Here is a 26,327-nt window from a genome sequence, read left to right on the forward strand (position 1 = left end):
TCGTTCCACAAAGAAAACTGGAAAAAAAACAAAAAAAAAAATCTATCCCAGCATCCAGGTTCGTGGGACACCCCCCCTTCCTCTCCCTGCTCCCTGAACAGGTCCAACCTCACCCTGACAAAGTAGAAAAGGCAGGAGGAAAAGAGCACTGAACTCTCCCCAAAGTTTTACGTAGAAAAACTTTATTCTGACTGAAGGACTCAACACTCAATTAGTCATGAGGAGATGGAGAGTAACAGGCTGCTGGTGGCACGGGACACCCGAGTGGAAGACGTGCAGGGACCGGTGGTCAAGGACTAACTCCTAAAAAAAAGCAGTTCATCCACATTTCATCTGCTCCAACCCAGCTGCCAGCGCCGCTCAGGGCGCCGGGCAGGGCCGTTCCGCTGGCACAAACAAACACCTTTCACAACTTGGGGGTCCCAAGTCTTAAAAAAACCATTTCACAGAAAGGAAAGAAACATCATGTGAAAAAACACAGCTCTAGAAACACACAATAGTGCCAGAAAAAAAACAGAACATGTTGGTGGAAGGTGTGTGAAGGATGCTCTCTGCAGGAATAGCTAAAGAATCCCAACTGCTGTGGCCCAGCAGGTGGGAGAAAAGGGACAGGAAGGAAGGAATGAACAGCCCAGAATTGCCAGGAGAAACAAAAAAATTAAAAAAAAAAAAGAGAAAAAACCAGAGAAGTTTCAGTTCAAGTCAGAACTTGCAAGTCTGTTTTGCATCTGCAAAGGCAGAAAAACCCACAAGGTACAGATAACTACAAGAATTCCAAGGCTGTTGAGTGGCACTGAGGAGGCCAGGACCTTCCACACCATTTCTGAGCTGCCAGTGGATTAACACTTGTATCATCCCTATTGGCTCAAGCCCACTGGGCAGCTCTGCCAGCTCCACTTTTGTTTAAATTAGGAAAAAGCCCGTGGCTGGAGCAAGGAAAGAAACCAAACCCAAGCTTGCTGTGCGATGAAAGGCAGCTAAAATGGGCCAGCCAGCCCGACACGAGAGGTTGCTGCAGGAATTCTGAGCAAGGAGCTACAGCACAGACCTGGCTGAGGGGGCTGAGCCCTTTTTGGGGGGTGGGTACTCGCTGTCTGGGTGAAGAAGCCTGGGATGGCACCTACAGGAGGATGGATGGCTGAACACAAAGCCTACGTGTGTCTCAAAACCAGTGTTAAGTCAATATGAGGGTCGAGAGGGAAGAGAAGGAGAAAAAAAAAACCAGACTAGAAAGAGGAAAAAAGTTGTCATCTAGGATCCTTGGCCTTCTGGATCCACACTTCCTTCGGGATCTTCATCATTATAGATGTTCTCAGCCTGCAAGACAGGGATGGAGGGACTGAGGGAGCGTTTCCCACTGCTCTGGACAGGATTCCACACCCTCCAAAGGCAGTTTTTCACCTGCAGATATGTTATCACCCACCCCCTGGGTCCCAAGATCATTTACCATCAAAGCAGCAACACAAGTGACCTTATCCACAAGAGCCCATGTCTTCAAAACATTTCCCAAGTTTCCCCTAAATTATTTTAGTTTAGGAATATGCCTTGTTAAAGCAGAGGTCACACACTGGTGTGTATTTAGTAAATCCTCTGCTTAGCTGCACCTTCCAAAAGAAGTCCATGGAAAGCTGCCAAGAATAAAATCTACAGGTAAATTAAACAAAAACAAAAAACAAACAGGATTATGGTCTTGTGAAAGGTCAAGATTGTTTTCCAAAACCTTCAACAGCTGGGAATGCAGCAAACTGTTCCTGTTCTCCATCCTCAGGAGGGCATTTGTATCATCTACAAAGGTTTTATTCCTCAGTTGGTTCTCACACACTGTTTTCATTCAAGCACAGAAGGGAAAAATTTCCTTCTTGCACCAGCACTTCCTTTCATGTATTTTTTTTTTTAAATACAAACCAGTTTCTGAGAATTTGGAAACCATTGTTCTGACCAAAGCTAAAGGGGGTTTCTACTGCCCCTCTGAGATTTCAGCAGTGCTACAAAAATGAGTAACTCCTGAGAGCTGCAAATGAGAGCAGGAATGTTGAAATCCAGGCATTTCAACCTGCCACTTCCCTGCACTCTCCCAAGCAACTCACCATTTGCCAGACTTGCATGATATTATCTTCTGATACAGAACAAATGACCCAGGGCTCATTGGGATTCCAGGAGAAATCAGAAATCTTTGCAGTGTGACCACCATGAATAAACTAGAGTGGGGGAAACAAAAAGGGGAGTGGTTACAAATCCACCCTGTCCAAAAGTGAGTGAGTGGTCAAAGCAATTAATGAGATTGAAAAGACTCACCAACAGCTCTGGGGGCCCATCCTCAGCATCTTCGGGGGATTGCTCTTCTCCAATTTTACTGTGAAATAAAAAGGAGGACAAAAAAAAGAAAATTAGGGGTTGGTTTGGTTTTTTAAGGTGTGAGGCAATTAATCAAGAATATTTTGTGGGGACAATGGGAGTAATTTGGGATTTACCTCAAGTCCCAGACATTTAGCCTGCGGTCCGTGCCACTGGAGGCCAGGATGGTTTCATTGTGGGGAGACCACTGAACCTGCAGACAAGGATGAATTCAAAAGGAAGTTTTAGGAAGCTGTAACGTGACATGGACAACAAACACCACTTCATTTTGTGTCTCTGTGAGAACCCAAACTAAACCAGAATAAAAAATACCCCACCACCTAATAGGATCACAGGATTAGAAAAGAACACAGAATCCTGCACACTGCATTCAGGATTCCCTGTGTCATTTTATTTAGACATAACTACAGTCTGAACTGATAATCCTCCCACCAAAAAAAAAAAAAATCTCTGTATATTTTCCCCTCTGATTAAGGCAAGGGCTGGAGATGGAAATATTGTATCTGCTAAGCACGTGCCAGCCACGATGTGAACATTCTATATTTACCCCAGTAAAATTAGCAGTTGTTTGTTGTCAGAGGAGGTTCTGGTGATCCCGTTAAGGGGAAGCAGTTAAACCTTCCTGCAGGAGCAGGCTGAGGAGATGGAAACACTGCAGCCATTTCACTGGGGCCTCCTGCTTCAATCTGCTGCCATGAATAATTTAATGGACCCTGCACTGCTACCATTTCATCCTTCTGCTGTGGTTAAAGCTCCCAGAGCTTTAACCCTGTTCCCAGTCTGGCTTTCTGGACACTCTTCTCTGTACTGGAGCTCTGCAGCCCCACAACAACAACCCAGAAAATGATAAGCAGATGAGAGAAAAGGATGAGTTTTAAAGTGAAAGTATCCTTAACAGAGTGGAAAAGACTATTTTCCCAAGTCTATGTGCATGAAAGACATTTTGTTATACCTGAAATATTTCGTCTTTATGTGATTCAAAGGAGTGCAGCTTCAGTTTTAGGTTCCTCAAGTCCCACAGAGCAACAGTCTGTGAAAAAAATATAAAAACACATTTAGTTGAAGTAACCAACATGTACAGTCACAGTCACAGAAACAGGACAGGGACGTTCCAAGGTCAAGGTGGATGTACCTTATCAGCTGATCCCGTGGCCAGGATGAACTCGCTGTAAGGATTGAAGGAAAGGCAGTTGACCTCAGCTGTGTGAGCATCCACGGAATGGCTGGGTTTGGAGGTGTTGTTTGACCGAGTGTCCCAGCTGGGAACGAAAAAACAGGGAGTTGAAACAAAGGTTTCCATCCCATTCCACCGAGGGACTGAGGAGCAAACAGGAAAGCACTTGGGCTGGGAAGAGGTTCCCCCACTCACATCATGAGCTTCTGATCGTCAGCGACGGATCCAAACAGGGACTCGTGGAGCAGGTGCCAGGATACATCTTCCACCACTGCCGTGTGGCCCGTGAAGATGGTCTTTGCATCCACCACTTTGCCTTCCTTTGGAACAGCACTGATGTCCCACAAGCAGATGGTCTTTGAAACGACAGAAAAGTCAAAGAATTACCTCCTCAGACAGGTGATCTCTTCACCTCCCTCCCCCTGAAACCCAGAAGATTTGTGGCCTTCCCAGGGCACACGAAGGGCAGGCTGGAGCTCAGCTCTGTTCCAAGTACTCACATGATCATCAGAGGCACTGAGCAAGTGCCCGCTGAGGTTGGGGTTCCAGGACAGCCCATAACCCTCCTTCTGGTGCCCACGAAGACGCAGGTCAGGGTTACACTCCCCAGAAGGATCTGTAAGGAGACAGTGCAAGAACTCCAGTGCCTGCTGGCACTTCCAGCACATCCTGCAACACCTGCTTTAAATTTTACTGGTGCTTTACTAAACTTTGCTGTGCCACTTTCAGCAGCCCAGGAGCCACCTCTCTGTGCTTTGGCCTGAGGCACCTGGTCCAGCTGGATGAAGGGAGAGCAGCTCATCTGTTACTGCTCCAAAACCCCCTCCTAAACTGCTGGGCTGATGTTTTCCTTTCCCTCATCACCTGTAACTGCACTTTTAAATTACCAAAAACACTTCTGATCCTCCCCACAAGTGGCAAAACTATTTGCTCTATACAATTTTGATGAGTTCATAGGTTAATATCTCTACAGGATATCAAGGGGAACAGCTCAGCTACCCATCAAATAAATCACAGCTTCCAAAAAAACCCCCACCTTCTACCCCCCCCTCCAAACATCACCACACGCAGTGAGGTGACAAAACAACCAGCAGAAGCACAAGGTTTATCTTTCCATGGTTACCTTTGGAAGCTTCAGAAAAAATAACCTTACATTAAACACCCACTTGGTCCTAAAACCCCAAATGACAGGCAAGGCAAGGAACTTTTTAAGGTCTTTGTCACCACACCAAGCTTTCATTTGGGAAGGGCTGGCTGGCATGTGAGGACAAAGTAGCACCCACCTGGTTTGGAAGGGTGTTTGGTGTAATCAAAGACCAGGACATCGCTGGAAGGGGTCTTGGTGGCGATGATACAGGGGTTCTGGGGCATGTAACGGGCTCTGTTCACTTCTCCCTCGTGGTTTATCTTGATTTCAATTTCAATTTTCCCACTGACTGATCCAAAGCCTCCGAACTCTGGAAATAAAGAGTTTAGGAGTCGTGAATAATTAGGTTTCAGATCAAGACACGAGGATTCAGACTCAGTTACTGCTGTGCTGCCAAGCTCTGACTGCAGAACAGACAAGTTTTGGTAAAATCAAGTTTCAGTTGGGTCTGAAATACAACGTGCTAAAGCTCCCTTATCTTTATACCTAAAGTCACAGTAATTTAGTATTTCACAAAATTGCACAGCACAACTCTGGCCAAAAGGGGGGGGGTTTGGTTTGTTTTTAAACTGGAGAATGCATTTTTGAGAAATACTAAAATAGAATAGAAACCAAGTGTTTATAAGACAACACTGTGCTCGTGAACAACTCTTAAGAGGCCCCAAAGATCAAAATACTCATTGCACAATCCAGACTTCCTGTAAAAAGCAGGGCAAACATTGGATCATTAAGGACTTTCACCAGGTGGAAAGGCTGATTCAGTCAAGTAAACAGGAGAAATGTCTCACTTGTGGCAGTGCTGACAGCCACAAAGTTACAGGAAACATCCAATTCCAGCCTGATACACTGAATAAAACAACACATAAATAAATTAATATAACAAAACAGGGGCTGGCACAGCTATCAGGCAGCAGAAGTCAGAGAAATTAAGAATATTTGAAATGCTACACCCCACTGAAATAAGGTTATTCTTTTACATGAATGACTTCTCACTGGAAGAGTTCATGTAGTGCAAAAGTGACAGTAAAAATACCACTGCGTGGAACTCAGTGTCAATTCCTGATGAGAAATAGGGAGGGGTGAGCTTTCCCACAGACAAAAATACTTTTGCAATGAGCCTCCACCTTCTGTTTTCATCATCAGACTGTTAAGACATCCCATACATTCAAAACCCCAAAGTGTTTATCCATGAAGGGGCACATCTTGTTTATTAATCTCCCCATTACAGGGGTAATTGTTCAGCTGAGAAGTAAAAGTTAACCTTGCTGCCTGGCCTTTGGGAGAAGGCAAATTCTCCGTTGGGAAGGGCAGGAAAATGAGGTTGAAATGCAGCCCTTACCCCCTTTCTCGCTGTCGTAGTGGGAGGCATCGAACTGGGCGTCGTCGTTGGGCAGCTGCACGCTCGCTATGACCAGGTGGTTCTGCTCATCTGAGGTGTGGGTGCCCAGCACTAACCTGTGGATGCTGAAATCTTTGCCTTCAGGCCTGCAAGGGAAGGGGAACAAAGCAGGGGTCACACAATAGTATTTTTTTTTTTTTTTTTAATTGCAGCTTCTGACAGAATAAGGACCTTCAGATTTATTTTCCTGGCCCAATACAAGACCTGCTTCCTGTGGAGGAAATCGCTTGTCACAGCTCAAGATGTCCTGCAGGAAAGATGGAGAGGGACAAGGGGGAATGGCTTCACACTGCAAGGAGCAGGTTTAGATGGGATATTGGGAAGAAATCCTTCTCAATAACAGAAAATATTTTCCCATATTAAAAACGACTGTGCTGATTATCTCTGGTGCTGAGAGTCCTCAACTTGCTGTTGGCAGGGCAGGGGTTACTAAGACAGAAAGGAATCACACACTGCCTGACGTTAACACAAGGTGATCCTGGATTTACTATTTATCCTGCTTCAAATAGAAAACAAAAGGATCAGTGTACCTTGTGACATCAGGAAGCCACTGAGCAGTCAGGCTGGGCCACTCCAGGGCGTGGGTCATCACCAGGTCATACAAGAAGGGGGTGTTCTTTTTCCATATTTTATACTCCTCGTTGATCACACGTTCCTCCACCGCATCATCAAAGGCTGCTGAAGTGGGTTTTTGAAAAAAATTCACACAATTAATTAGCCTTTATGAATGTATTTACAGACACACACCACCACGAGCAGGCAATGGATGAGAGCCAACTACATCACGCCCTGGTTTGCCGTTGGATGCCCTGCTGATTATTAGATAATTAAAAATACCCTGTTGCGCATTCTAACCCTTTTATTTTGGATATATGGCTCGAAATTAATATTAACTATGTCAAATTACATTCCTGGAAGAGTCCAAGGCCAGGTTGGACAGGGCTTGGAGCAACCTGGGCTAGTGGAAGGTGTCCCTGCCTATGGCAGGGAGTGGCACTGGATGGGCTTTAAGCTCCCTTCCAACCCAAGCCATTCTGAGGTGATTCAAGGATGATGATGCTGTCAGAAGCAGCACAATAAAATCCTAAATCTTAGCGCACAGGGCACCAGGGAGGCAAAACCCAGACGTGTAACGACGCTTAAAGGCAGGGCACCCACCAGCTGCTGTTAAACAGACCAGTCTGGGCGCAGCCTTGGAACTGGTAGTTCCCAAAAATCCAGTTTTCCAAGGCTCCTTCTGCCGCCTGGCTGCTCCCGCACAATTTTCTCATCCCATCTGCCACCAACCTCCGCTGCAGGAGAGAAGGTGGAGAAGGTGGGCGGGCAGCCCTGGGGGAGTCACCCGCCAACCGGGGCAGCCCCACAGAACCGGGGCTGTCCCGTGGAAACGGGGCTGTCCCACGGAACGGGAGCAGCCTCCCGGTACCGGGGCTCTCCCCCAGGGAACGGGGGCGGCCCCGCACGGCCGGCGACACCTCTTTTGTCCGCACCGCCCGCACCCCTCGCACGGCACGGCCCTTCCCGGCTCGCCCCACCCCACCGGGGGGGCCTCACAGCCCCGCTCCTGGGGGCGCACGGAGGGTCCCGCTGGACCCCCCCGGCCGGTGCCGCCGCCGCGGGGAGTTGGCGGCGGCCATGATGGGGGGGGGGGGGGAAGCTCGAGCGCCCCCTGGCGGCGCCGCCCCCGCTCCCCTCACGCCGCGAGGAGGAACGGCGGAGGGGGGGGGGAGGGGGAACACCCGGCGCCTCCCGGCGGAGGCCGCGCCGCCCACACGGGGAGCCTTTACCTTCCTTGTCCGCCATGGCGGGGCGCGGGGCTGAGGCGCGGGGCGGGCGAGGCGGTGGCTGCGCTGGGCGCTCGGAGCCCTCACGGCGGCGGCGGCGGCGGCTCCGTCCCTATTGTTTCCTGCCCCCGCTGCGCGCGGCTCCCCCGGGCGCCGCGCGCGCCCCTTCGCGCGCCAACGCCGCCCAATCAGCGGCGGCCGCCGCCGCGCCGCCACCAATCGGCGGAGGCGCGGGAGGGAGGGGAGGCGGGGCCGCGAGCGCGCGCCTCGGTCACGTGGGAGGGGCTCCCTGCCCTCAGCGGGAGCCGCCATTTTCCCACCCCCCCCTCCATTCCCGTGCGCGCTCTTAAAGGGGCCGCGTCCCCCGCGCTGAGGGGGCCGGTGGGTTTGGGGTCTGCTGCCGGTTCGCGATCCCCGTTCACGAGTGGGAAGAACCGTGACAGCGGTTATCTCCGGGCACCGCGGAGCGTGCGGGAGCGGGACTGGACCCGATCGGTGCGTGTGTGGGCCGAGGCGCGGCCCACCCTCCCTCCCGACAGGGCTGCCCCTGACGCCTTCGGGTATTCTCGGCTCGTTATCAGTTACCTATAATAATTAATTACCTATAGGCATTAATGTCCTTTCCCCACCACACGATTCGGTGCGGCGGTGAGCTTTACAGGCGTCATATTTGCTGCTTCTGATCGGCTGCTGAGGGTAACGTGGGATCTCACCATCCACAGCCAACAGGTTTAAAATCGCATAGCAAATATCAAATAGCGAATAAATACCTGTGTTTATTCCCCCAGAGGAGCCCCCAGCTCCTCAGTTTCAGGCTTCTCTTTGCAACACACCTAAAAAATCGAAGTTGGAAATGCCGTACCTTGCTTCTAAACCTTGGAACAAGAAAAGCAGCCTGGACGTTAGGGGGATATCTATAAATCTATTATTTGCATTGTTTGGTTGTTTGTTTGTTTGTTTTCGTTTGGGCTAATTTCCATAAGGAATGTAATCCCTCGGCTTCCGTGGCTGAACGCACTGTTGGGGCTGTGGGACTGAGCTCCCACCTTGTCCCACCTCCCAGCTGGGACAGAAACAACCGAAACGATTTGTGGCGTGTTTAGGACTCGTCTGGAATAGCTGAGCCCGTGGCTGAGCGTTCCCAGAGCGCTCTCGGGGCAGAGAAGCTGAACTGAGAGGAGTTCTTCCCTCTTCTCCACGGCGTCAGCAGGTTGAGTCACTCCAGGACGTGTTTCCCACCCCCAGGAAGTGAGGGACAGTCGGATCCCACGGCCATGGCAGCGGACGAGAGGGATTACAACCTGACAGAGGAGCAGAAGGCTGTCAAGGCCAAATACCCCCCACTCTGTAAGAAATACGAATGTGAGTATTTATACTGATAAAATTTGTCCTACACATTCTATATGGTCTTATGATATATTTTATGCATTTTATGTTTTATAAGTTTACTACACTGTTTTATGTCTTTTATATCTCATATATGTTTATATATTTTATCTATTAGACACATTTTATATATAAAATAGTTCTATATATTTTTAAAATAGTAACTTCCTGATCCAGCGTGTGTGTGGCACTGCAATCATGAGGGCACAGAAAATAGCAGGATATATATATATATATATAGAGAGAGAGAGCTCTCCAATTTTCTTTATCACAGACAAATGCTTTTCTTGCTTTGGGTGCTAAAAAAATCATGGTGAAAATAAATTACGTGCTCTACTCAAAGATCATTATCTCTTCCTTTCCCTACCTCTGGAATGTCTTCTGAGAGGATGTCAGGTGAGTAGGTGGCAGCCCAAGGGCCAACTTTAGGCAGGAGAGCATTCCCTGTGTGTTTTCCATGTCTGTCTGGAGGGACTGTGCCTGTTCCTCCGTTACAATTTACATTTTTAGGAGGCACTCAGGTCTTTATTTGACAGCAGGGATGCTGTGACATATTTCTCTCATTCCTCTGAGTAAATATAAATGATGTTCATGTAAAACTCAAGAACACATTGATCATGCTTTCTTAGTAAAGTTTTCTTTCTGTTTTATGCTACAGACTTTAAATTCTTCTCTCTGCCTAATGGGTGTTGTTTTTTGGGTGTGGACAGGTGTATTTCCTCACTGAGCTGGAAATATTTGCAAGTCTCACCCTCTGCATGAATAATTTTCAGACTTGCAGACTTCAGCATGAACTCTTTTAGTCCTGGTTAAAGTTTCCTTTTTATTGCAGTTAACTCTTAGAAGCCTTGTTGGGTCACAGCAGCCAAACCCTGCACACAGAGCTGGACACAGAGGGCACTCACAAAATCAATTAAAATCACATTTTCTAGTGCACTGCAGAGCAGATTTTTCGTGTCTGAGGATGAGTGCAAAAAGTTCTTGTTAGAAAATCAGATATCGAGGTTGTGTGCTTTATAATCCCTATTTTTTACATAATTTTGGTGGCATCATGGCTTCTCTTTTTGCTTCCCCTCAGATCTGGATCACACAGCAGATGTGCAGTAAGTGTGGGCAGCTGGGACTCCTCCCTGTGATAAACTCACTGTTTCTTACACTCTCTAAGTCTGGAGTAATTCTCAAGGACGGGTTGCAGACGTAACACCCTGTGGGACTCTGAAATGTCACTCACTGGGTGTTCTGGTGGTAAACTTTGCTTCTGCTTTTGGGAGAACACAGAATCATGTTTAGTTTCTTTTCTGATATTCCTGTGGTGCTTCTCACCAAGCCTCTGCGTCATTTGGAAATGTCCTTTGAAGTCTCATTTTCACCCCTTTTAAACCAAATTTCTTCTGCCCAGTTTGCTTTTGCAGACATCAGTGAGCCACATCAAGGTGGAATTTCCTTGGTGGCTCTAAAACATTTATTTTCCATATTCTGAGAAGCTCTTCTCACAAACCCCTCTCTTTCTGGAAAGCAAGTTGGGTTTCTTTTTTTGTTCATTCAGCTCCTCTGCATCAATTCTCCCGCTCTCACTGTTCTGCTTGCTCACCTGCATGTTGCTCTGGGGTAAATTCTCTTTGTCACAGTGCAAACATGAGTTGTCCCATCTTCCTTGCAGGCTCCATGCCTGGGGAGACACCTTGGAGGAGGCGTTTGAGCAGTGTGTCATGGCCATGTTTGGCTACATGACGGACACAGAGACTGTGGAACCCGTGGATACAGTTGAGGTAGAGGCAGAAGGTGAGGCTGTCTCAGCTTTTCATGGGGAGAGTTATGAAACCTGAGGGGAAAAAGGTACCAAAAGTCTGAATCTAATTAAATATCGCTAATCTGAGTCTCCTAATAAACTGAACATCTGATGTCCTGTTAAAAAATGCTTGGATGTTCCTGCTGAGGCAATAACTGACTTCTCTGCTTCAACCACGCAGGACACGACATGTTGTCTCTCCTCTTCCACCTCCTGGATGAGTGGCTGTATAAATTCAGTGCTAATGAGTTCTTTGTACCCAGGGTAAGTGTCCTGGTTTGGTCCTTTTTCCATCTGCAGGACAAGGCTGTTCCCTGGCAATACCAGCTCTGAAAGAAATGGTGTTTTAGGGGGGGAAAAAAAAGGAATGTGACAAATACAAGTCCAGGCTGTGGTGGAAAGTGTGACTGAAATATTTCTCCCCTCCCTCTTCCTGCAGGAGGTGAAAGTGCTTCACATCGACCGAATGCAGTTCAAAATAAGATCCATTGGGTGAGCTTAAATCATCATCTACAAGGTGGATGGTGGGCTTTTTTTATTTTATTTTATTTTATTTGTTTCCTTTGAGGCTTTAAGTGAAAATCTCACTGTTCTATATTCAGCAGTGAAACTAATTACAACATTTGGTAAACGCTGCCAAAGTTCCAACCTCTTTTCTTTTTACTTCCAAAGGTGGGGAGAAGAGTTCTCTTTAGGCAAACACCCACAGGTATGCAGTGGCTCCTCTGTCCATCTTTTCCCTTTAGGAGGGGGAGGTATCTTTTAAATCAGACCTTTGAGTCCTCCAGACATCCAAGTACAAACGTGGCTTAGGTGGAATCACAGGAACTAAACTTTTGGGTTTGTTTTTTTTTTTTTATATGAATGTGTTCCTGAAACTGTTGACCTGAGCCTGACTTTTCCTCAGCACTGGCAAAACTCAACAGTTGGCTTTGGTTTTGTGATGCTGCTAACACAGAAAACCAACCTGTGTTCAGAATGGGGACGTGGGTTTGGGTTTCACACTGTTGGCTCAGCCTTTTGCTTCGTCAGTTTTGGCTTCTCCCTTCTCTTTTTTTTTCCCCCCTAAAGAACTGCCAGAAGCAAACCCTGAGGGAAGTGTGTTAGGAACTGTGACAAAGGATATCATTTAGAAAATCCCCAGGTTTGTGTCTCTTTTCCAGGGCACAGAGGTCAAAGCCATCACTTACTCAGCAATGCAGATCTGTGAAGATGAGAAGCCAGAAGTTTTTGTCATCATCGATATTTAAAGCAAGGAAAGTGCGGTCGAGTGGATGTTTGTCACAGGCTGGCAGAAGTCCCCTAAAACTGTAATCCCTGTGGAAGTAACTAAGGAATTGGGCAGTTAAAATCATAAACTGAAGGAAATAATTGCAGGGAATGTCAGCCAGTGTTTCCAGGTGAGGATGGTGAGACAGAGAATTAAAAGAACTGGTTGGGGGATATTGAGAAGGAGAGATTTGTAGGAGTTGGAAATCTCCCAGGAATGCTGGTAGTCACCTTTGAAGGGTGGTTCATATGTATGAAATACAGAAATTAGTGAAGGTCCTAACTAAAATGCTCCCCTTTTGTAGGGTGGCAGGAGAGAATGTTCATCTACGTGATGTCCTTTGCAGATTTCACTCTCCTAATTCTGAGCTGACACCCCTCCTCCATTTTACACAAATCCAAAATAGCTGCAGTGGCTCAGATTTAATGTGGAAAAAATTCCAGCTACCTAAAAAAAAAAATTAAACCATTTAAAAAAACCAAACCACCACACCTTTAAAAATACTTAAACCCAAAACCCGTGCCAGCAGGTGGTGCTGAATTGCTGTAAATAAATTACCACCCGAAATCCTAAGGCACATGACCATGTACCTGGAATCCTCACATCACCTGACATCCCCCCAAAAAGCTGGCAGCTTTGCCAGGGGATGCACCAGGCTGGAAGGGGGTGCTCCAGGCTCTCTGCAGCTTCACTCCCAGCTGTGTCCTGTGGAATAGGATTCTCCTTGAAAAAGCAGATGGTTTGGATCACCCTTTAGAAAGGACAATGAAGACAGTCCTTTAATGTCAAAGGATTATGGACTTTCCATATTGTAAAGACTGAGGGATAAAAACCCCTCTTATTTTTGTAGCGTGCCAAAATAAAACTGGGACTGAGAGAATCCATGGATTTTTGACCAGTGAATCCAGACACTTGTACTTTGCTCCCTGCTGGGGTGAGTGGACTCTTTCTGAGGGCATCAGTGGGGCTGTGGGGAGGGGGTGAGGGGCAGCCCTTCCTTTTGTGCAGCTCTCTAAAAAGCAAGATAAAAATTAACATAATTGAATTTTAACTTTGGAGACAAATGCTGAGATGCCCCACGTGTGTCTGGGGGCAGCAAAACACTGATGTGCTCTGCTTTCCAAGTGCTGGAAGGAAGCTTGGTAGAAAAACTTTGGGAATTAACTAAGTGTTACTCCTCTACACCATCAGTGAACCCCTAAACACCATTAGTAAAAAAGCTGAGGAGACCCCAGAATTACAAAGGTTGCTTGGTAATTTTAATTTATAAATTCATATGAGCGGGAAAACCTTTCTTGAAGTAGCTCTGTGATCTAAGAAGTTAAAAAGACTTGGCATCTTTATTCCTAGGATAAAACAGAACAGGAGTTTAGGGAAATCTTGCACCAGTCCTGAAAAAAAAAAAAAGAAAAAATCTGACAAGTGTACTTCCAGTGATTGCACTTTTATTTCCTTGGAACCACCTTGGTGTATCTTGCTATAAAATTCACAGTACAAAAGAGGCAAAGTCAAACTACCCAAGTGCACTACAAATGCTCTGCTCACTACTCTACTCTGGCTGTGGGAATTCTTTAATCATGCTTTTCTCAACTCTAAGAAGCAGTTAAGTTCACTCAAAAAAAAAAAAAAAAAACAAAAACAAAAAAACAAAGTTCTGGTCAATGGGTTCTTCAGCAGGAAGAATTCCACTTGTTTCCTTTGCTCCTCTCTTAGGAAGTTTTCGTAGTGTATGTACAAGTTCATTACAATGCCAGCAAAAAAAGAAGCTGTTTCGATGTTTCTTAGCTGCTCGCTTCAGTCAGACCTTCTCAAAGCAAGTTTGCAACCTCTGCTTTTTAAAAAGTCCCTGTCATACAGAACCTCTGCAGGACTGTGAGCTGGTTCACGCTTCCATTGTGAGCAGCAGCTCTGAGTGAGTCTCTGATGGAACATAAACCAGTTCTTCTAAATAGTTTCCAGGTAATAAGTGAGGAGATGAACTTTGATGATCCTTGTGGGTCCCTTCCAACTCAGGAGACCTTATGATTCTCAGTGCTTTCTGGATGGCATTTAGAAGCAGTTACACTGTTCCATGTCTGCAAGCACAAAACAACTCGTTTTAGTCCAAATTTCGCTCCTCAAAAATAGAATTTTAGCAATACTTCATTTCAATTCAAGGAGCCAGCATTTAGTCGGTAGGACACGACTAATTTAACCTCGAATACAACAAGTAACAAGTGCACAAATATCTACCTAAGATTTGGTTTCACCTTTTCCTCTACCTCATCTGGAATGTCATCGTTAGTGTGTCGGACAACCAAATTATACGGCTCCTCCTCCGCCGGCTCCTCCTCTGATTTCTGCCCCTCCTCCAGAGCCCACTTGGGGCGTTTGCTCCCCGCAGAGGACACGGGGGAATGTCCTGCATCGAAATCCTCGGGGGTGCTGTCGAGACTGGCCTCTGCCAAGCACTTGTGGCACAGCCTGTAGCGCCGCGTGCCCTGCTGCACCACGCAGCCCGTCAGCTCCGTGACCTGGCGCTTGCATTTCCTGCAGATCAGCTTGCCCGCCTGGTGGATCTGGAGGGGGGATCCAAAAAAAAAAAAAAGGACATTTGTTATTATTATAATTATTTTTTAAGAAGGTGGAATCACGCCGAAGAGGGAAAAAAAAATGAAATTTTTAAATACGATCCGTCAAGTTAAATAACGACTAAGGAAGCGTTTGGGGCGTTAGTGCTGGAAACGCCTGCACGGCTCAGACCAGCGGAGCCCCTGTTGCATTTCCCGGGATTTTATCCCAGCGGGAAGGCCGTACCGTTTGGAAGTGGTTGCGCAGGTGCTCCAGGCGGGTGAACCTCTTCCCGCAGGCCTCGCAGGGGTACGGCCGCTCCCCGGTGTGGCACCGCAGGTGCCGCTTCAGGTCCGCGCGGCGCTTCACGGTGTGGGTGCAGAACGGGCACTTGAACCGCATGCGGGGCAGGTCACCTGCCGAGGGCACAGGGGAGGGCTGTCAGCTCAGACAGGGGCAGTTCCTGCCACCTCTGCTCCGTCAGCAAGGAGGAAAAACCCCCAAAATATTTTATATAAACGTGTGATGTGTTGTCAGGGTCGTGTTGGAACACAGTGCTAACAATGCCAAGCTCGTGGGTTCAATCCCCCCACCCCACACAGGCCACTGATGATCCTTGTGGGTCCCTTCCCACTCAGAATATCCTGTGACATTATATAATATAGAACAATATGTAAATTATATAACAATATATAATATATGAAATACAACCTACAAATACGTAAAATACGGGCTTTGAGGGTATATACACATATATAAAATATATTTCATCTATAAAATGCATTTCACCTATAAAATGTGTTTCATCTACAGAATGTATTTTGTCTATAACATTTATTTCATCTATAAAATGTATTTCATCTATAAAACGTATTTTGTCTATAAAATATATGAAATGCATAAAATACATGAAATATATGAAACAAATTTAATATGTAAAATATATCTTTCCCCCAAAAGCCCGTACTTCTCACTGAACATGTTAAATGGCCATTTTAAAGTGGTTTCTTTCTTACTGGGGGTATTTTTTAGACATACAGATTATCATAAATATGTAGCTATTATATATTTGTACTAACTGAACCATGAGCTCTTCCATCACCTAACGGTTCATAGCTTTGACATTTATAATCTCTGTTTAATATATGAGAATGCCTCAAGTCTTCAGAATATGCCACTGCAATCTGCATAATATGTTCATTTCCAAAAGAATACACATGAGAATAGACCTGTCAGCTTTATTCCACCAGGTGCTGACAAGTCCATCAGGAGCTCGGATGCTTTATTTGTTTGTGGCCAAACAGCCACAAAGTTTGGGCTGGTTGGACCCCAAGGGAAATGCAACATCCCAAAAATGCCATGTGAAGGAATTGGGTTGGATTGAGGTTGGATAAGTGCCAGGTTTGGGGATCTACAGAGGTCCCATCCCACTTCCCATGCCCCACTCTGGCTGCAAACTCATTCCTGAGTAGATAAATTCACCTCGAAGTCTCGGCACTACTTTTGCTTTCCATGCAACCACACAAATTCCCTCCAAAACATCACCCGAATTCTCCCAGATAAAGCCAAACTTTTCCAAACCAGCTCCTCTCTTTTTTACCTTCGTTCCAACTACTCATTACGCCTAAAATTGTGGGCATCGAGGTGTACAGTTCTTCTGCCTTTAACTCCATGAACTCGGGAGTTCTGGAAAGTTCTTGCTCCAGCTGATTAACAGACCACCTCTTGGGCGCCGCCTCCGAGCCGCGATGGCACCCGAAATCATCCCGATCCGCGTCATTCTCCGCATCAAACTCGGCCTCCTCCCCGACCCCGGACAGGGGGCTGCAATCCGAGGCGCCGGCTCTGTCCGCTTTGCACTGCCCCAAATCCCGGCCCTGGCACAGGCCCAGGTGCTTGCGGCGCTTCCTGCCCGAGCCCTGCTTTCTGCCCCTTTTGGACAGCTGGGTCTCTGCCCGCTGCAGGATCCCCTGTGAGGACAGGTAGCTGCCGTAGCCGCTCCAGGAGTTCTCGTTGGCGCTGGGCTTTTCATCCGGGACGGAGTAGGAACGCCGGGGGTTGCTCTTCGCTTTCCTCCTGGAGCGATAAAGGGTGGGCCGGGCAGGCTCGGCGCTGGCGCTCTTGGTCGAGAGGCTGAGGTAATGATCCTTCTCCTTTTCATTAATATCCAGGGAGGACTTGATGAAGGTCTTGCAGACATTGAGGATATCTGTCATCTGCAGGTAGCTGGCAGCTGACATCACCTCGATCACATTCTGACCGGTTAAAGACAATATCCCTGAATACACGAAGTCCAGGATAACCATGAAGGTCTCTGGAGAGAAGACCTCGAACGTGGCTATTGTTGGCTGACTCGTCTCCTTCGAGCTCTGTGAAAGGAGCATCTTGAAGTAGCCGCTGCTGGCAAACAGCACATTGCGATGGGCTTTGAAGACCTTCCCCTCCACCAGGATGTTGCAGTCGCAGAACAAGTCCTGCTTCCGCTGCTCGTTCAGCTGCTCCAGGAGGTGAGACTGGTGGGAAGAAATCTCCATCCCAGGCAGGGAGTCAGAGGAGGGTTTGCTGTAAAGGAAAAAAACGTCATCGTGACAATCTGCATCAACGTTGAGGAACCCTAATATAAAGAGACGAGCTCCAATTCAAAAGGCGTTATCACATTTCCGAGGCATCTCCCAAGCCCCTCCGCCTGCTACAGTAACACGAGAGAAGAAACTTAACAACTCCAGAAGAGGCGGAAAGACGCGCCAGCGGGGATCACTTAGCATCCCAAAAGAACGCGGATCGCATCCACCGAGACGTTAATGGTTCTCAGAGCGAGAGGCAGCGCTCGGCCCTCCCGCAGAGCCGCGGGTGCGCGGCAGGCGCAGCCCCTGCCCAGCGCACCGGGGGCCGCTCTCGGAGCCGGTCCCTCTGTCCCCCGCGATGCCCGACGGCGCCGGAGCCGCCCGCCCGAGCGCTCCCATCCCCATCCCCATCCCCGGCACGGACCGCCCCGGGCCGGGCGCGCCGCCCGCAGCCTCCCTCGGCGGGCTGCCCTTCCCTCGGTGCCCCCGCCACGCCGCCGCGCGATGCCCGCTGCTCCCGCTCCTGTGTGCCCGCTGCTCCCGCTCCTGCCCCCGCCGCTCCCGCACCCCCCGCTCCCGCACCCGCCGCCCGCTCTCTCCGCCCGCCCCGCGCAGCCCCTTTGTTGCCGCGCCCGGGGCTGCAAATGGCGCCCGGCGGGCACCGAGCGGCTCCGGGCGGAGCTGCCGCCGCTCCCCGCCCCGCAGCCCCGCTCCTTCCCGCGGCTGCCGGGGCTGCGGGGCCGCTCGGCGGGCGGTGCTGCGGGCGCTGCCGCCGAGCCGGGCCGGGCGGGCGGTGCGTGCGGGGTCCCCGGCCCCGCCTCGGGGCTCGCCGTGCCTGCAGGCGCCGCGCCGCTCCCCGCAGCCCCCGCGCCCCGCCAGCCCGAGCGGGGAGAGAAACAAAAGGTATTTGCTGACGTGGGCGTTGGACACGGACGCCCGAGGGCTGGGGACACAGTTAAAGGGGCAACGCACCCGGTTGCGGCCGCAGCCCCGGCGCCCGCCCCGGCCCCGGCGCCCCGCGCACACGCGGGATGCCCGGGAGGGGAGGGGATGCCCTCCCGCACACGCGGCTTTGTTAAAGCCCGGCCCGGGATGTACCTCTGTGTGTGTGTGTGGATGGAAGGCGCCACCTGAGCGGGAGGTGTCCGTAGCCCTGCGGTGTGGGATTTGTCACATCGACTCAAGTGTGGCGGCGTTTTTGCGAGGGAACTTTGGCGCTCAAAGCGCTGCGGGAGGGATGCCGCACGCAGGTCGCCCTGCTCTCCGTCCCGTGTGGAAGGTGGAATCGGGATGCCCGCTGGAAGACAAGACACTCCCAAACTCGTGCCTGTTAGAGGATGAGACTCTTTCAATCTTGTTCCTCGAGATCACTGAATCATTTGGAGAGGGAACCTCTGCAGTCATTGGTTCAGTTCCCTCCTCACAGCAGGCTGGGAGAACAAGGGAAAAACCGATTCCCATTCACACAGCCAAGTGTCAGAGAGAACTCCACTAATATTTAATTTAGTCCAACAGCTCAGCCCTGGCAGGGGAAGCTCTTTCCAGCCACTCCTCCCAGTTTGTTCACCAAAACTCTTGTCCTGTGTTCCTGCTGTGTTTAAAATTCTTGATGCACCGAATAAGCCACCCCTCTGCATTTCACGAGTTACACAGGATGAAAGGTTACACTGACTCCCAACACGGAAGGGTTTTAAGTTAAACAGTATAGAAAATATTTAACTAAATGCTATTATAAAGTTTTCTCAGTAGCTTTCAGAGTTATACCCATCGCTCCACAGACATAATGTTGGTGCAGATTTGGACCTAATGGAAAAAGTCTGGAGGATTAGAAGATCCTTTTCTGCAAAACTCAACCCTTTGGGCAGAACTAGAGAATTTGTTCTTCTATTTCATTCCTATATGTGTTGCCTACAACCAACAATAACTAAAATATGACTTTTTTTGGATAGTAAATACAGGTGTTGAGGTGATTTAATGGAAAACAAAAGGATGGGAGATGATGTGAAAGAACTGATGAAGCATGACACAAGTCATAGGTTTATGTGGCAGGGAGAATTGTAAGAAATGTAAGAAATACCTGAAAAAGGGGCAAAGAGAATGTTTTAACTCAGCATTTCAGCCTTTGAAAGGATGGCAAGACATCAATTAGAGGTGAGACACTAATCAGAGGATGATGATGACTTCTGCCTTAACACTTCTTAACTGTGGTTTGTGAACACAACAATAAACACAAGCCAAGCAAAAAGAATCACAGAATGGTTTGGGTTGGAAAAGACCTTTAAGATCAAGCCCAGCACTAAACCTTGTCCCTAAGAGACGTGAAGATGAAAGAAAAGCAAGGAAAAAAATAAAAGTCAGTGGGAACATCCCTGTATGGTCTTTACTTTCCTCCTTGAAAAGAAGAAAAAAGGTTATTCTGCTGCTGAGTGGAACATGATCCTCCCAGGGATATGAAGAAGACAATCAGGCAATGGCAGGAGGCAAAAATAAACCAAATACTTTCATTTCTAGAAAAATAAAATGTGTGACTGGTTATGTGAAATGAAGGACGTAGAAAACAGAAGGCACTTAACGTTTATCTCGGCTTGCAGTACAAAAATAAGGAAACAACAACCAAAATTAAGGCAACAGATGCAAAAAATGGTAACTTTTAAAAAAATATAAACCATAATTGACCTGTGGGGGATCCCAGTCTTGAGCCAAAACTCCAAGCTTAATAAGAGACTTTAAAAATGGCTACAGATACCTAGTTATGCTACTGAGAATAAAATCCACGTATAAAACCAGTAAAAGCCCTTGTTTGCCTGGCAGATCAACCATTTATCTGCCTGTGTGGAAAAAGTGTCTTCCTCTGGACAGACTGTTCCACTGGCCCATTTACAGCCCCTTCAGGTCTGGATCTGCAGCATCTTAGATTTATGGTATCTAATTGAATTGAGTATTGATCCCAAAATCCCTATGCCTCTAAAAACACCCCCACTATTAAGAAACATTTAATAGTCTGACCTTTACAGTTGGCAGTGAAGATTTCAAGGCCTAGAGAGACACTTTATTTTCCCCCTCCCTTTAATCCACCCCAAACACACACAGACTAATCCCAGTCGCTTTGTATCCTGGGACAGCAGGCACCGGTACCTGGAATTTATTGTCACACTGTTTAATGTAAAGGGAAAACACCTTGGAATTTAATCCAAGTCACTCCGTGTTTCTTGTTCTGTCTTTGATTTAGTTCAGGTTGCTCAGGAATGTTTCTCAGCTGTTCAATAACAGGCATTTCAGGAGTAAAAAAAAAAAAAGCTCCAAGAAAATTAAATGTCTGTTTTCACATCCAGTCCATCCCTGGGCTGCTGCCCAAGGGTCAAATAAAAATCGAGGCAAGCATAAATCTTGTTTGTAAAGATGTTTTCATGGTGGCCATCAGGAAGCTTTGTAAGTTCTCCCTTCCAAATCCTAAGCCAGTGATGGTAATTTTTGCAGGAGTGATAAAATACCATTTCTTGTTTCCTTGGGACATCCAAGCAGGATAATTCCCATCAGCCTGGAATGTTTGAGGGGAGGGTGCTTAGTGCCTACACTGAACTTAGCAGGAAGCACTTGTGTTGTCATTTTAGAGACCTTGGGCTGGTCACCTGCAGCCTGGAATGATGGTACTAAAAAAAAAAAAAATCTCTGGTCTTGATGAGACTGATAAAGTTATACAGTTTTTACATGAATAAAAATAAAATATTGAATTTTTTTTTCCAGCTGTCCCTGGGGAAGATTATATAGTGTATATATATATATATATGGGGTTGTTCTGTAATAAACCCCGGGGTTCAGCCAACCATGCTTACAAAACTGTAAAAAAAGAGAACAAATCAGAGTTTTTTAAGTCTTACAGCCATTGAGTTCCATGAAGAACTGGAATAACACTCAGGTCTGTCCAAAAAAAAAATGCAGAGTGGCAGCACCCTGGGAGCATCTTCTGCTCCCCTCCTGTTTACAGGTGCTGGGTGAGATAAACTCACCGAGCAACACAACAAAGGGGCTTGTTTTGTTAGAGAAGTCACATTTCTTCATCATCCCCGACCTCCTGTAGCCCAGTTGTAGGTGAAATCACACAAATATGACGTTTCTAGAACTCCCAGTACATCTTGTTCTCATCTTGTCCAGACTGGAGAGGGCTCACAGGATGGAACATCCCGAGCTGGGAGGGACCCACAAGGAGCAGCCAAGTCCAACTGCTGGCCCTGCATGGATGAGCCCCAACAACCCCACCCTGTCTGGCACTTTTGAGAGGTTTCTTAGCAAAAGAGAGTGTTTTATTAGTGCTTATTAAAACATCTGAGGTCCCAATTTTGAGAACCAAACATCTGCTGGCATCAATTAATGATCCATATTCATAATTAATTTGTCTCTGATGTGTTGACTGGGACTAGCATTCATGTGCTGATTTTCTTGTAAAGAAACAGGTCTTGAGTGAGTGATCTGCTGAAGATTTGCCTCGTTCTAATAAATTTTACAGGAGTCCCTTTCCAGACAAAAGTGCCAAAACATTTTACAGGCTCTCCCTTAATTAGCTGCCTTTTTCCTTATCATAACAGGAAGAATTCATGGAATTTCATGGAAGATTCTCTTCCCTTCTGAACAGTGAAGGGAGGTTGTCTGGCATGAGGGGAGTCATTACACTTTGTTTATCACCCCATGACATAAACCCCACACCCCTACAAGCGTAAAAAGTGGGCAATTTACAACACTCTGCGACTATTTTTAAATATTTAGACCCCACTCCCTTGAAGGAGGCTTTGAGACTGTCTGCTATGAACAGTTATCCGTGGAATCCTGCGGTTTCCTCGTTCATCCACTGTTTGAGGATGGATTCTTCCTCACCAAGCAAAGGATTGGGGGTTCTGAGAACCGACCAGACCGGACTCAGCGGCGCGTCCATAAATACATGCAAGTCTGGACCTGTTCAACCCCGAGTCTCTGTAGGATCAACAACAGCTGGTGGAGGGCCTGTGTGGCCAGGACATCCTCCCCCTTCCGAGGGATTCCCGATCCTCCTCCCGCAGCTACCTAATGTTTGGCTTCACGTCCTTCTCGTCCGCCTCGTCCTCGCTGTCGTCGACCTGCTGGATGACCAGGTCGGTCGAGCCGTCCTCCACTATCTCCACGTCAGACCTGTTGTCCTCGCCGTAGTGCCACCTGGAGTCCTTGTCCCCGTCCTGTGGGAACTCCAGGGGCGCCTCAGCCTCCAGGTCGATGCGGATGCTGTCGATGCCGGCCTCGGCCAGGCACTCGTTGCACAGTCTGTACCGCCGCGTGCCCTCCTGCACCACCTGCCCCGTCAGCTCCGTCACGTGCCGCTTGCACTTCCTGCAGATGGGCTTGCACGCCTGGTGGATCTGGGAAAAGCCACACGGACAAGCTTATCAGTGCCACGTCCACCAAGGGGTGCTCTCCAGGTGGCAAAAAAAAAGGCAGGGTGGGAGGGAGCAGCGTCAAACAAGCGGCGTTAACCCGCTCTGAGGGACATCAGGCATTAAACCATCCCACCCCCAGCACTGTGGCCACCCACTGGAGACCCCTTACAGCACCTCTGCAAACCACCAGCTAACCAAGAGATTCCTCCCCCCTTTCCTAGAAATTACGCTTCAAATTGCCTGCAGCGAAGCCAAATAATTAATTTTCTAGCACCTCTTCTTTTACAGGAGTCAATTCTATCAACCAGAAACGCTCACACTGTGTCTAATTAGGCAGGTTTACACATTAAACAAATCAGGCAGCTCCTGAAGGTACATACTGTTCGAAAATGGCTGCTGAGGTGATCCAGCCTGCTGAACCTCTTCCCACAGGCCTCACAGGGGTACGGGCGCTCTCCTGTGTGACAGCGAAGGTGACGCTTCAGGTCAGCTTTTCTTTTCACCACGTGGCTGCAGAACGGGCACTTGAACCTCATCCTGGCCAGGTCGTCTGTCAGAAGATAAATTAAACCCAGAAATGAAGTCAAAACGTGTCAGGTCACGTCAGGCTGTAGGAAAAGGAATTTTATGAGCAGAACAGCACATCGCTTTTAATTAAAAACAACATTATTGTAGGTCCTTTCGAGCACAAAGATCTCGTGTTTTCCTGTAAATCACACAGAGGTGCAACAAGGGAGGAGGGGGCCACCAGCTGTGATATCACAGCCCAGGCAAAGCCAGGCTGGACGGGGCTCTGAGCAACCTGGTCTCGTGGAAGGGGATGGTCCTTAAGGTCCCTTCCCACTCCAAACCATTCTGGGATTCTACGAGAACAAGGTTAAAAATCTCCCAAAAGATCACAAGCTGAATTTACTTCAGAAGGTTGGTTCAGCACCCCAGGCACCCCCCGCTCACCTTCAGCCCAGCTCCCCATGACCCCGAGGATGGAGGGCATGTTCCCGTACTGCTCCTCAGCCTTGGACGACTTGGATTTGCCAGAGGGACGGGGCGACTCGTGCTCCTGCTGGGACACAGCCAAGCCCCTGGGCACCCCCTCGGCCCCCTGGCCGTACTGGTAGCCCACGTGAGGAGTCTCAACCTCGGTGTCGATGTGAAGCTGCTCCTCGGGCGGCGCGGGGGGGCCGGCGGGCTCGGCAGCCCTGTCCTCCAGCTTGCTGGATTTGTAGTGGGGGATGTCAGAGGGCTGCTGCAGCCCCGGGTGCCGGGATTTCTTGATGGAATCCTGCCGCTGCTCGTGTTTGGACAGCTGCTGCTGGGCGTTCCGCTGAGAAGCCGGGTAGTAGTTGAAGTTGCTCCAAGTGTTTCCGCCCATCATACAAGTCCCGGGGTCTGGGCTGGAGTGGGAATGGGGGGGGCTGCTCTCGGCCCTCCAGCCCCCGCTGTACACGCAGGACCGGTCCACGCCGTTGGAGCTCACATCTTTGTCCGAGAGGCTGAAGTAACGATCCTTCTCCTTCTCACTGATGTCCAGAGAGGACTTTATGAAGGTTTTACACACGCTGATGACGTCGGTCATCTGCAGGTAGCTGGCAGCTGACATCACCTCGATCACATTCTGACCAGTGAGAGACAGTTTGCCCGAATACACAAAATCCAGGATGACTGTGAAGGTGTCAGGAGAAAAGGCCTGGAAGGTGGCTGTCGTGGACTGACTCGTCTCCTTCGAGCTCTGTGAAAGGAGCATCTTGAAGTAGCCGCTGCTGGCAAACAGCACATTGCGATGGGCTTTGAAGACCTTCCCCTCCACCAGGATGTTGCAGTCACAGAACAAGTCCTGCCTGCGCTGCTCATTCAGTTGCTGCAAGAGGTGAAACTGGTGAGAAGAAATCTCCATCCCAGAAAAGAGGAAACGAAACGTCGCTCTAAAAAAAAAAAAAAACGAAGAAAATAATTACACTCTCGACTTCAGCGCCGTGAGACTCAGCCAGAGACGCCAGACGCGATTTTATGGACACCTTTTGAAAAATAATCTCATTTACCGAAACCTATAATTATATTTAAATCACGGCACGCACAACCCAAGATTCATTTTCCAAGAGACGCGACAAAGCCAAGACCGTGTTAATTTGGCAGAGGAGAGTGTGCTACAGCTGGGAGCATCTCCATCACTTGGATGTGGGGCTGGATATGGGACTGGATGCGGGGTTGGATGGGGGCTGGATGCGGGGCTGGATGCGGGGTTGGATGCGAGGCTGGATTCGGGGCTGGATGCGGGGTTGGATGCGGGGTTGGATGCGGGGCTGGATGGTTGGATTCGGGGCTGGATGGCTGGATGCAGGGCTGGATGCAGGGCTGGATCCGTGCCGCCCGCGAGGGCTGCGCAGCCTTCAGGCAGCTCCGACGAGACGACGAGCCAAGAGCGACCGCGGCCGTGCCCGGAGCCGCCGCTCCCGCATCGCCCCGCTCCGCCCGGGCCCCGCTCTCGGAGGCACCGGGAGCCGCCGCCCTGCCGGCACCGGCCGCGGCCGCCGCCGCCCGCTCGGTGCCCGGCACGCCCGACGGCGCCGGACCCACCGCCCGGTCCCGCCCGGCCCGAGCGCTCCCATCCCCATCCCCATCCCCGCCGGAGCCCCCGGTGCCCGGTGCCGCGCCCCGGTGCCCGGTGCCGCTCCCGCACCCTCCGCCCGCTCTCCCCGCCCGCCCCGCGCAGCCCCTTTGTTGCCGCGCCCGGGGCTGCAAATGGCGCCCGGCGGGGACGCGGCGGCCCCGGCGGGCACCGAGCGGCTCCGGCCGGAGCTGCTCCCGGTCCCCAGCGCGGCCCGCGGGCCCCGCCGCCCCTCCGGCACCGCCGGCTCGGCGGGACCCCCTTCCCCGCGCCCACAGCCCCGCAGCCCTGCCCGGCCTACCGGGTGCGGGAGCCGCCGCTGAGCGGGCGGTGCTGCGGGCGCTGCCGCCGAGCCGGGCCGGGCGGGCGGTGCGTGCGGGGTCCCCGGCCCCGCCTCGGGGCTCGCCGTGCCTGCAGGCGCCGCGCCGCTCCCCGCAGCCCCCGCGCCCCGCCAGCCCGAGCGGGGAGAGAAACAAAAGGTATTTGCTGACGTGGGCGTTGGACACGGACGCCCGAGGGCTGGGGACACAGTTAAAGGGGCAACGCACCCGATTGCGGCCGCAGCCCCGGCGCCCGCCCCGGCCCCGGCGCCCCGCGCACACGCGGGATGCCCGGGAGGGGAGGGGATGCCCTACATGCCGCCTTTTCACACCTTTATCTATAGCACCGGCCCCGGTGACCCAAATCCTTCTCCTTTCTCTCGCAGCTCCCTCCGAAGGACGCGTGACATCTTCTTTTCTCCGTTCGGAGCTGTTAATCTTTCCTGGAGAGAACATGTCTGAAAGGCGAAACCTGAACCTCTCACTTTCTCGCCCTCGAAGTTTGGTTAGCTTTTTTTCCCTTCCTCTCCTTACCACCAGGGCCTTTTTCCGTGCTTTTTGCACCCCAGTTATATCCCATAA

At 49.6% G+C, this 26,327-nt stretch overlaps 4 protein-coding genes across 18 annotated transcripts; 1 reads left to right on the top strand and 3 right to left on the bottom strand.

Annotated features, from left to right (window-relative positions):
• Positions 1–161: 161 nt before the first annotated feature.
• Positions 162–8,004, bottom strand: RBBP4 (RB binding protein 4, chromatin remodeling factor). 2 transcript variants are annotated; one of them, XM_050326268.1, is made up of 12 exons: positions 7,863–8,004; positions 6,606–6,753; positions 6,016–6,161; positions 4,813–4,986; positions 4,030–4,145; positions 3,725–3,885; positions 3,488–3,614; positions 3,308–3,385; positions 2,472–2,548; positions 2,296–2,353; positions 2,088–2,198; positions 162–1,317 (listed from the first exon to the last, which is right to left on the bottom strand). In XM_050326268.1, exons 1-12 carry the CDS (start codon positions 7,876–7,878, stop codon positions 1,252–1,254), a joined length of 1,278 nt encoding a protein of 425 aa, XP_050182225.1. In that variant the 5' UTR covers positions 7,879–8,004; the 3' UTR covers positions 162–1,251. The 2 variants fall into 2 exon arrangements, with proteins under 2 accessions (XP_050182225.1, XP_050182226.1); XM_050326269.1 differs by having other exon boundaries at positions 6,606–6,750; positions 7,863–7,985.
• Positions 8,005–8,183: 179 nt separating this feature from the next.
• Positions 8,184–13,184, top strand: ZBTB8OS (zinc finger and BTB domain containing 8 opposite strand). 8 transcript variants are annotated; one of them, XM_050326272.1, is made up of 8 exons: positions 8,184–8,354; positions 8,963–9,221; positions 10,324–10,348; positions 10,906–11,027; positions 11,216–11,298; positions 11,474–11,526; positions 11,707–11,743; positions 12,198–13,184. In XM_050326272.1, exons 2-8 carry the CDS (start codon positions 9,134–9,136, stop codon positions 12,282–12,284), a joined length of 495 nt encoding a protein of 164 aa, XP_050182229.1. In that variant the 5' UTR covers positions 8,184–8,354; positions 8,963–9,133; the 3' UTR covers positions 12,285–13,184. The 8 variants fall into 8 exon arrangements, 7 of the variants coding, with proteins under 7 accessions (XP_050182229.1, XP_050182230.1, XP_050182228.1 ...); XM_050326273.1 differs by having other exon boundaries at positions 9,067–9,221; XM_050326271.1 differs by having other exon boundaries at positions 9,070–9,221.
• A 548-nt stretch (positions 13,185–13,732) lies between these two features.
• Positions 13,733–25,881, bottom strand: LOC126645623 (zinc finger and BTB domain-containing protein 8A-like). 5 transcript variants are annotated; one of them, XM_050326263.1, is made up of 5 exons: positions 25,837–25,881; positions 16,455–17,416; positions 15,101–15,270; positions 14,554–14,862; positions 13,733–14,379 (listed from the first exon to the last, which is right to left on the bottom strand). In XM_050326263.1, exons 2-5 carry the CDS (start codon positions 17,386–17,388, stop codon positions 14,314–14,316), a joined length of 1,479 nt encoding a protein of 492 aa, XP_050182220.1. In that variant the 5' UTR covers positions 17,389–17,416; positions 25,837–25,881; the 3' UTR covers positions 13,733–14,313. The 5 variants fall into 5 exon arrangements, with proteins under 5 accessions (XP_050182220.1, XP_050182219.1, XP_050182221.1 ...); XM_050326262.1 differs by lacking the exon at positions 25,837–25,881 and adding an exon at positions 18,254–18,298; XM_050326264.1 differs by lacking the exon at positions 25,837–25,881 and adding an exon at positions 18,001–18,028.
• LOC126645621 (zinc finger and BTB domain-containing protein 8A-like) lies at positions 18,924–25,862 on the bottom strand. 3 transcript variants are annotated; one of them, XM_050326260.1, is made up of 4 exons: positions 25,727–25,862; positions 23,775–24,742; positions 23,201–23,370; positions 18,924–22,802 (listed from the first exon to the last, which is right to left on the bottom strand). In XM_050326260.1, the coding sequence occupies exons 2-4, from the start codon at positions 24,712–24,714 to the stop codon at positions 22,470–22,472; spliced, it is 1,443 nt and encodes a 480-aa protein (XP_050182217.1). In that variant the 5' UTR covers positions 24,715–24,742; positions 25,727–25,862; the 3' UTR covers positions 18,924–22,469. The 3 variants fall into 3 exon arrangements, with proteins under 3 accessions (XP_050182217.1, XP_050182216.1, XP_050182218.1); XM_050326259.1 differs by lacking the exon at positions 25,727–25,862 and adding an exon at positions 24,896–25,241; XM_050326261.1 differs by lacking the exon at positions 25,727–25,862 and adding an exon at positions 24,860–25,241.
• Positions 25,882–26,327: the final 446 nt, after the last annotated feature.

Source organism: Myiozetetes cayanensis, unplaced genomic scaffold, assembly GCF_022539395.1.
Source record: "Myiozetetes cayanensis isolate MyiCay16 unplaced genomic scaffold, myiCay2020 scf31, whole genome shotgun sequence".
NCBI classification, from domain to species: Eukaryota; Metazoa; Chordata; class Aves; order Passeriformes; family Tyrannidae; genus Myiozetetes; species Myiozetetes cayanensis.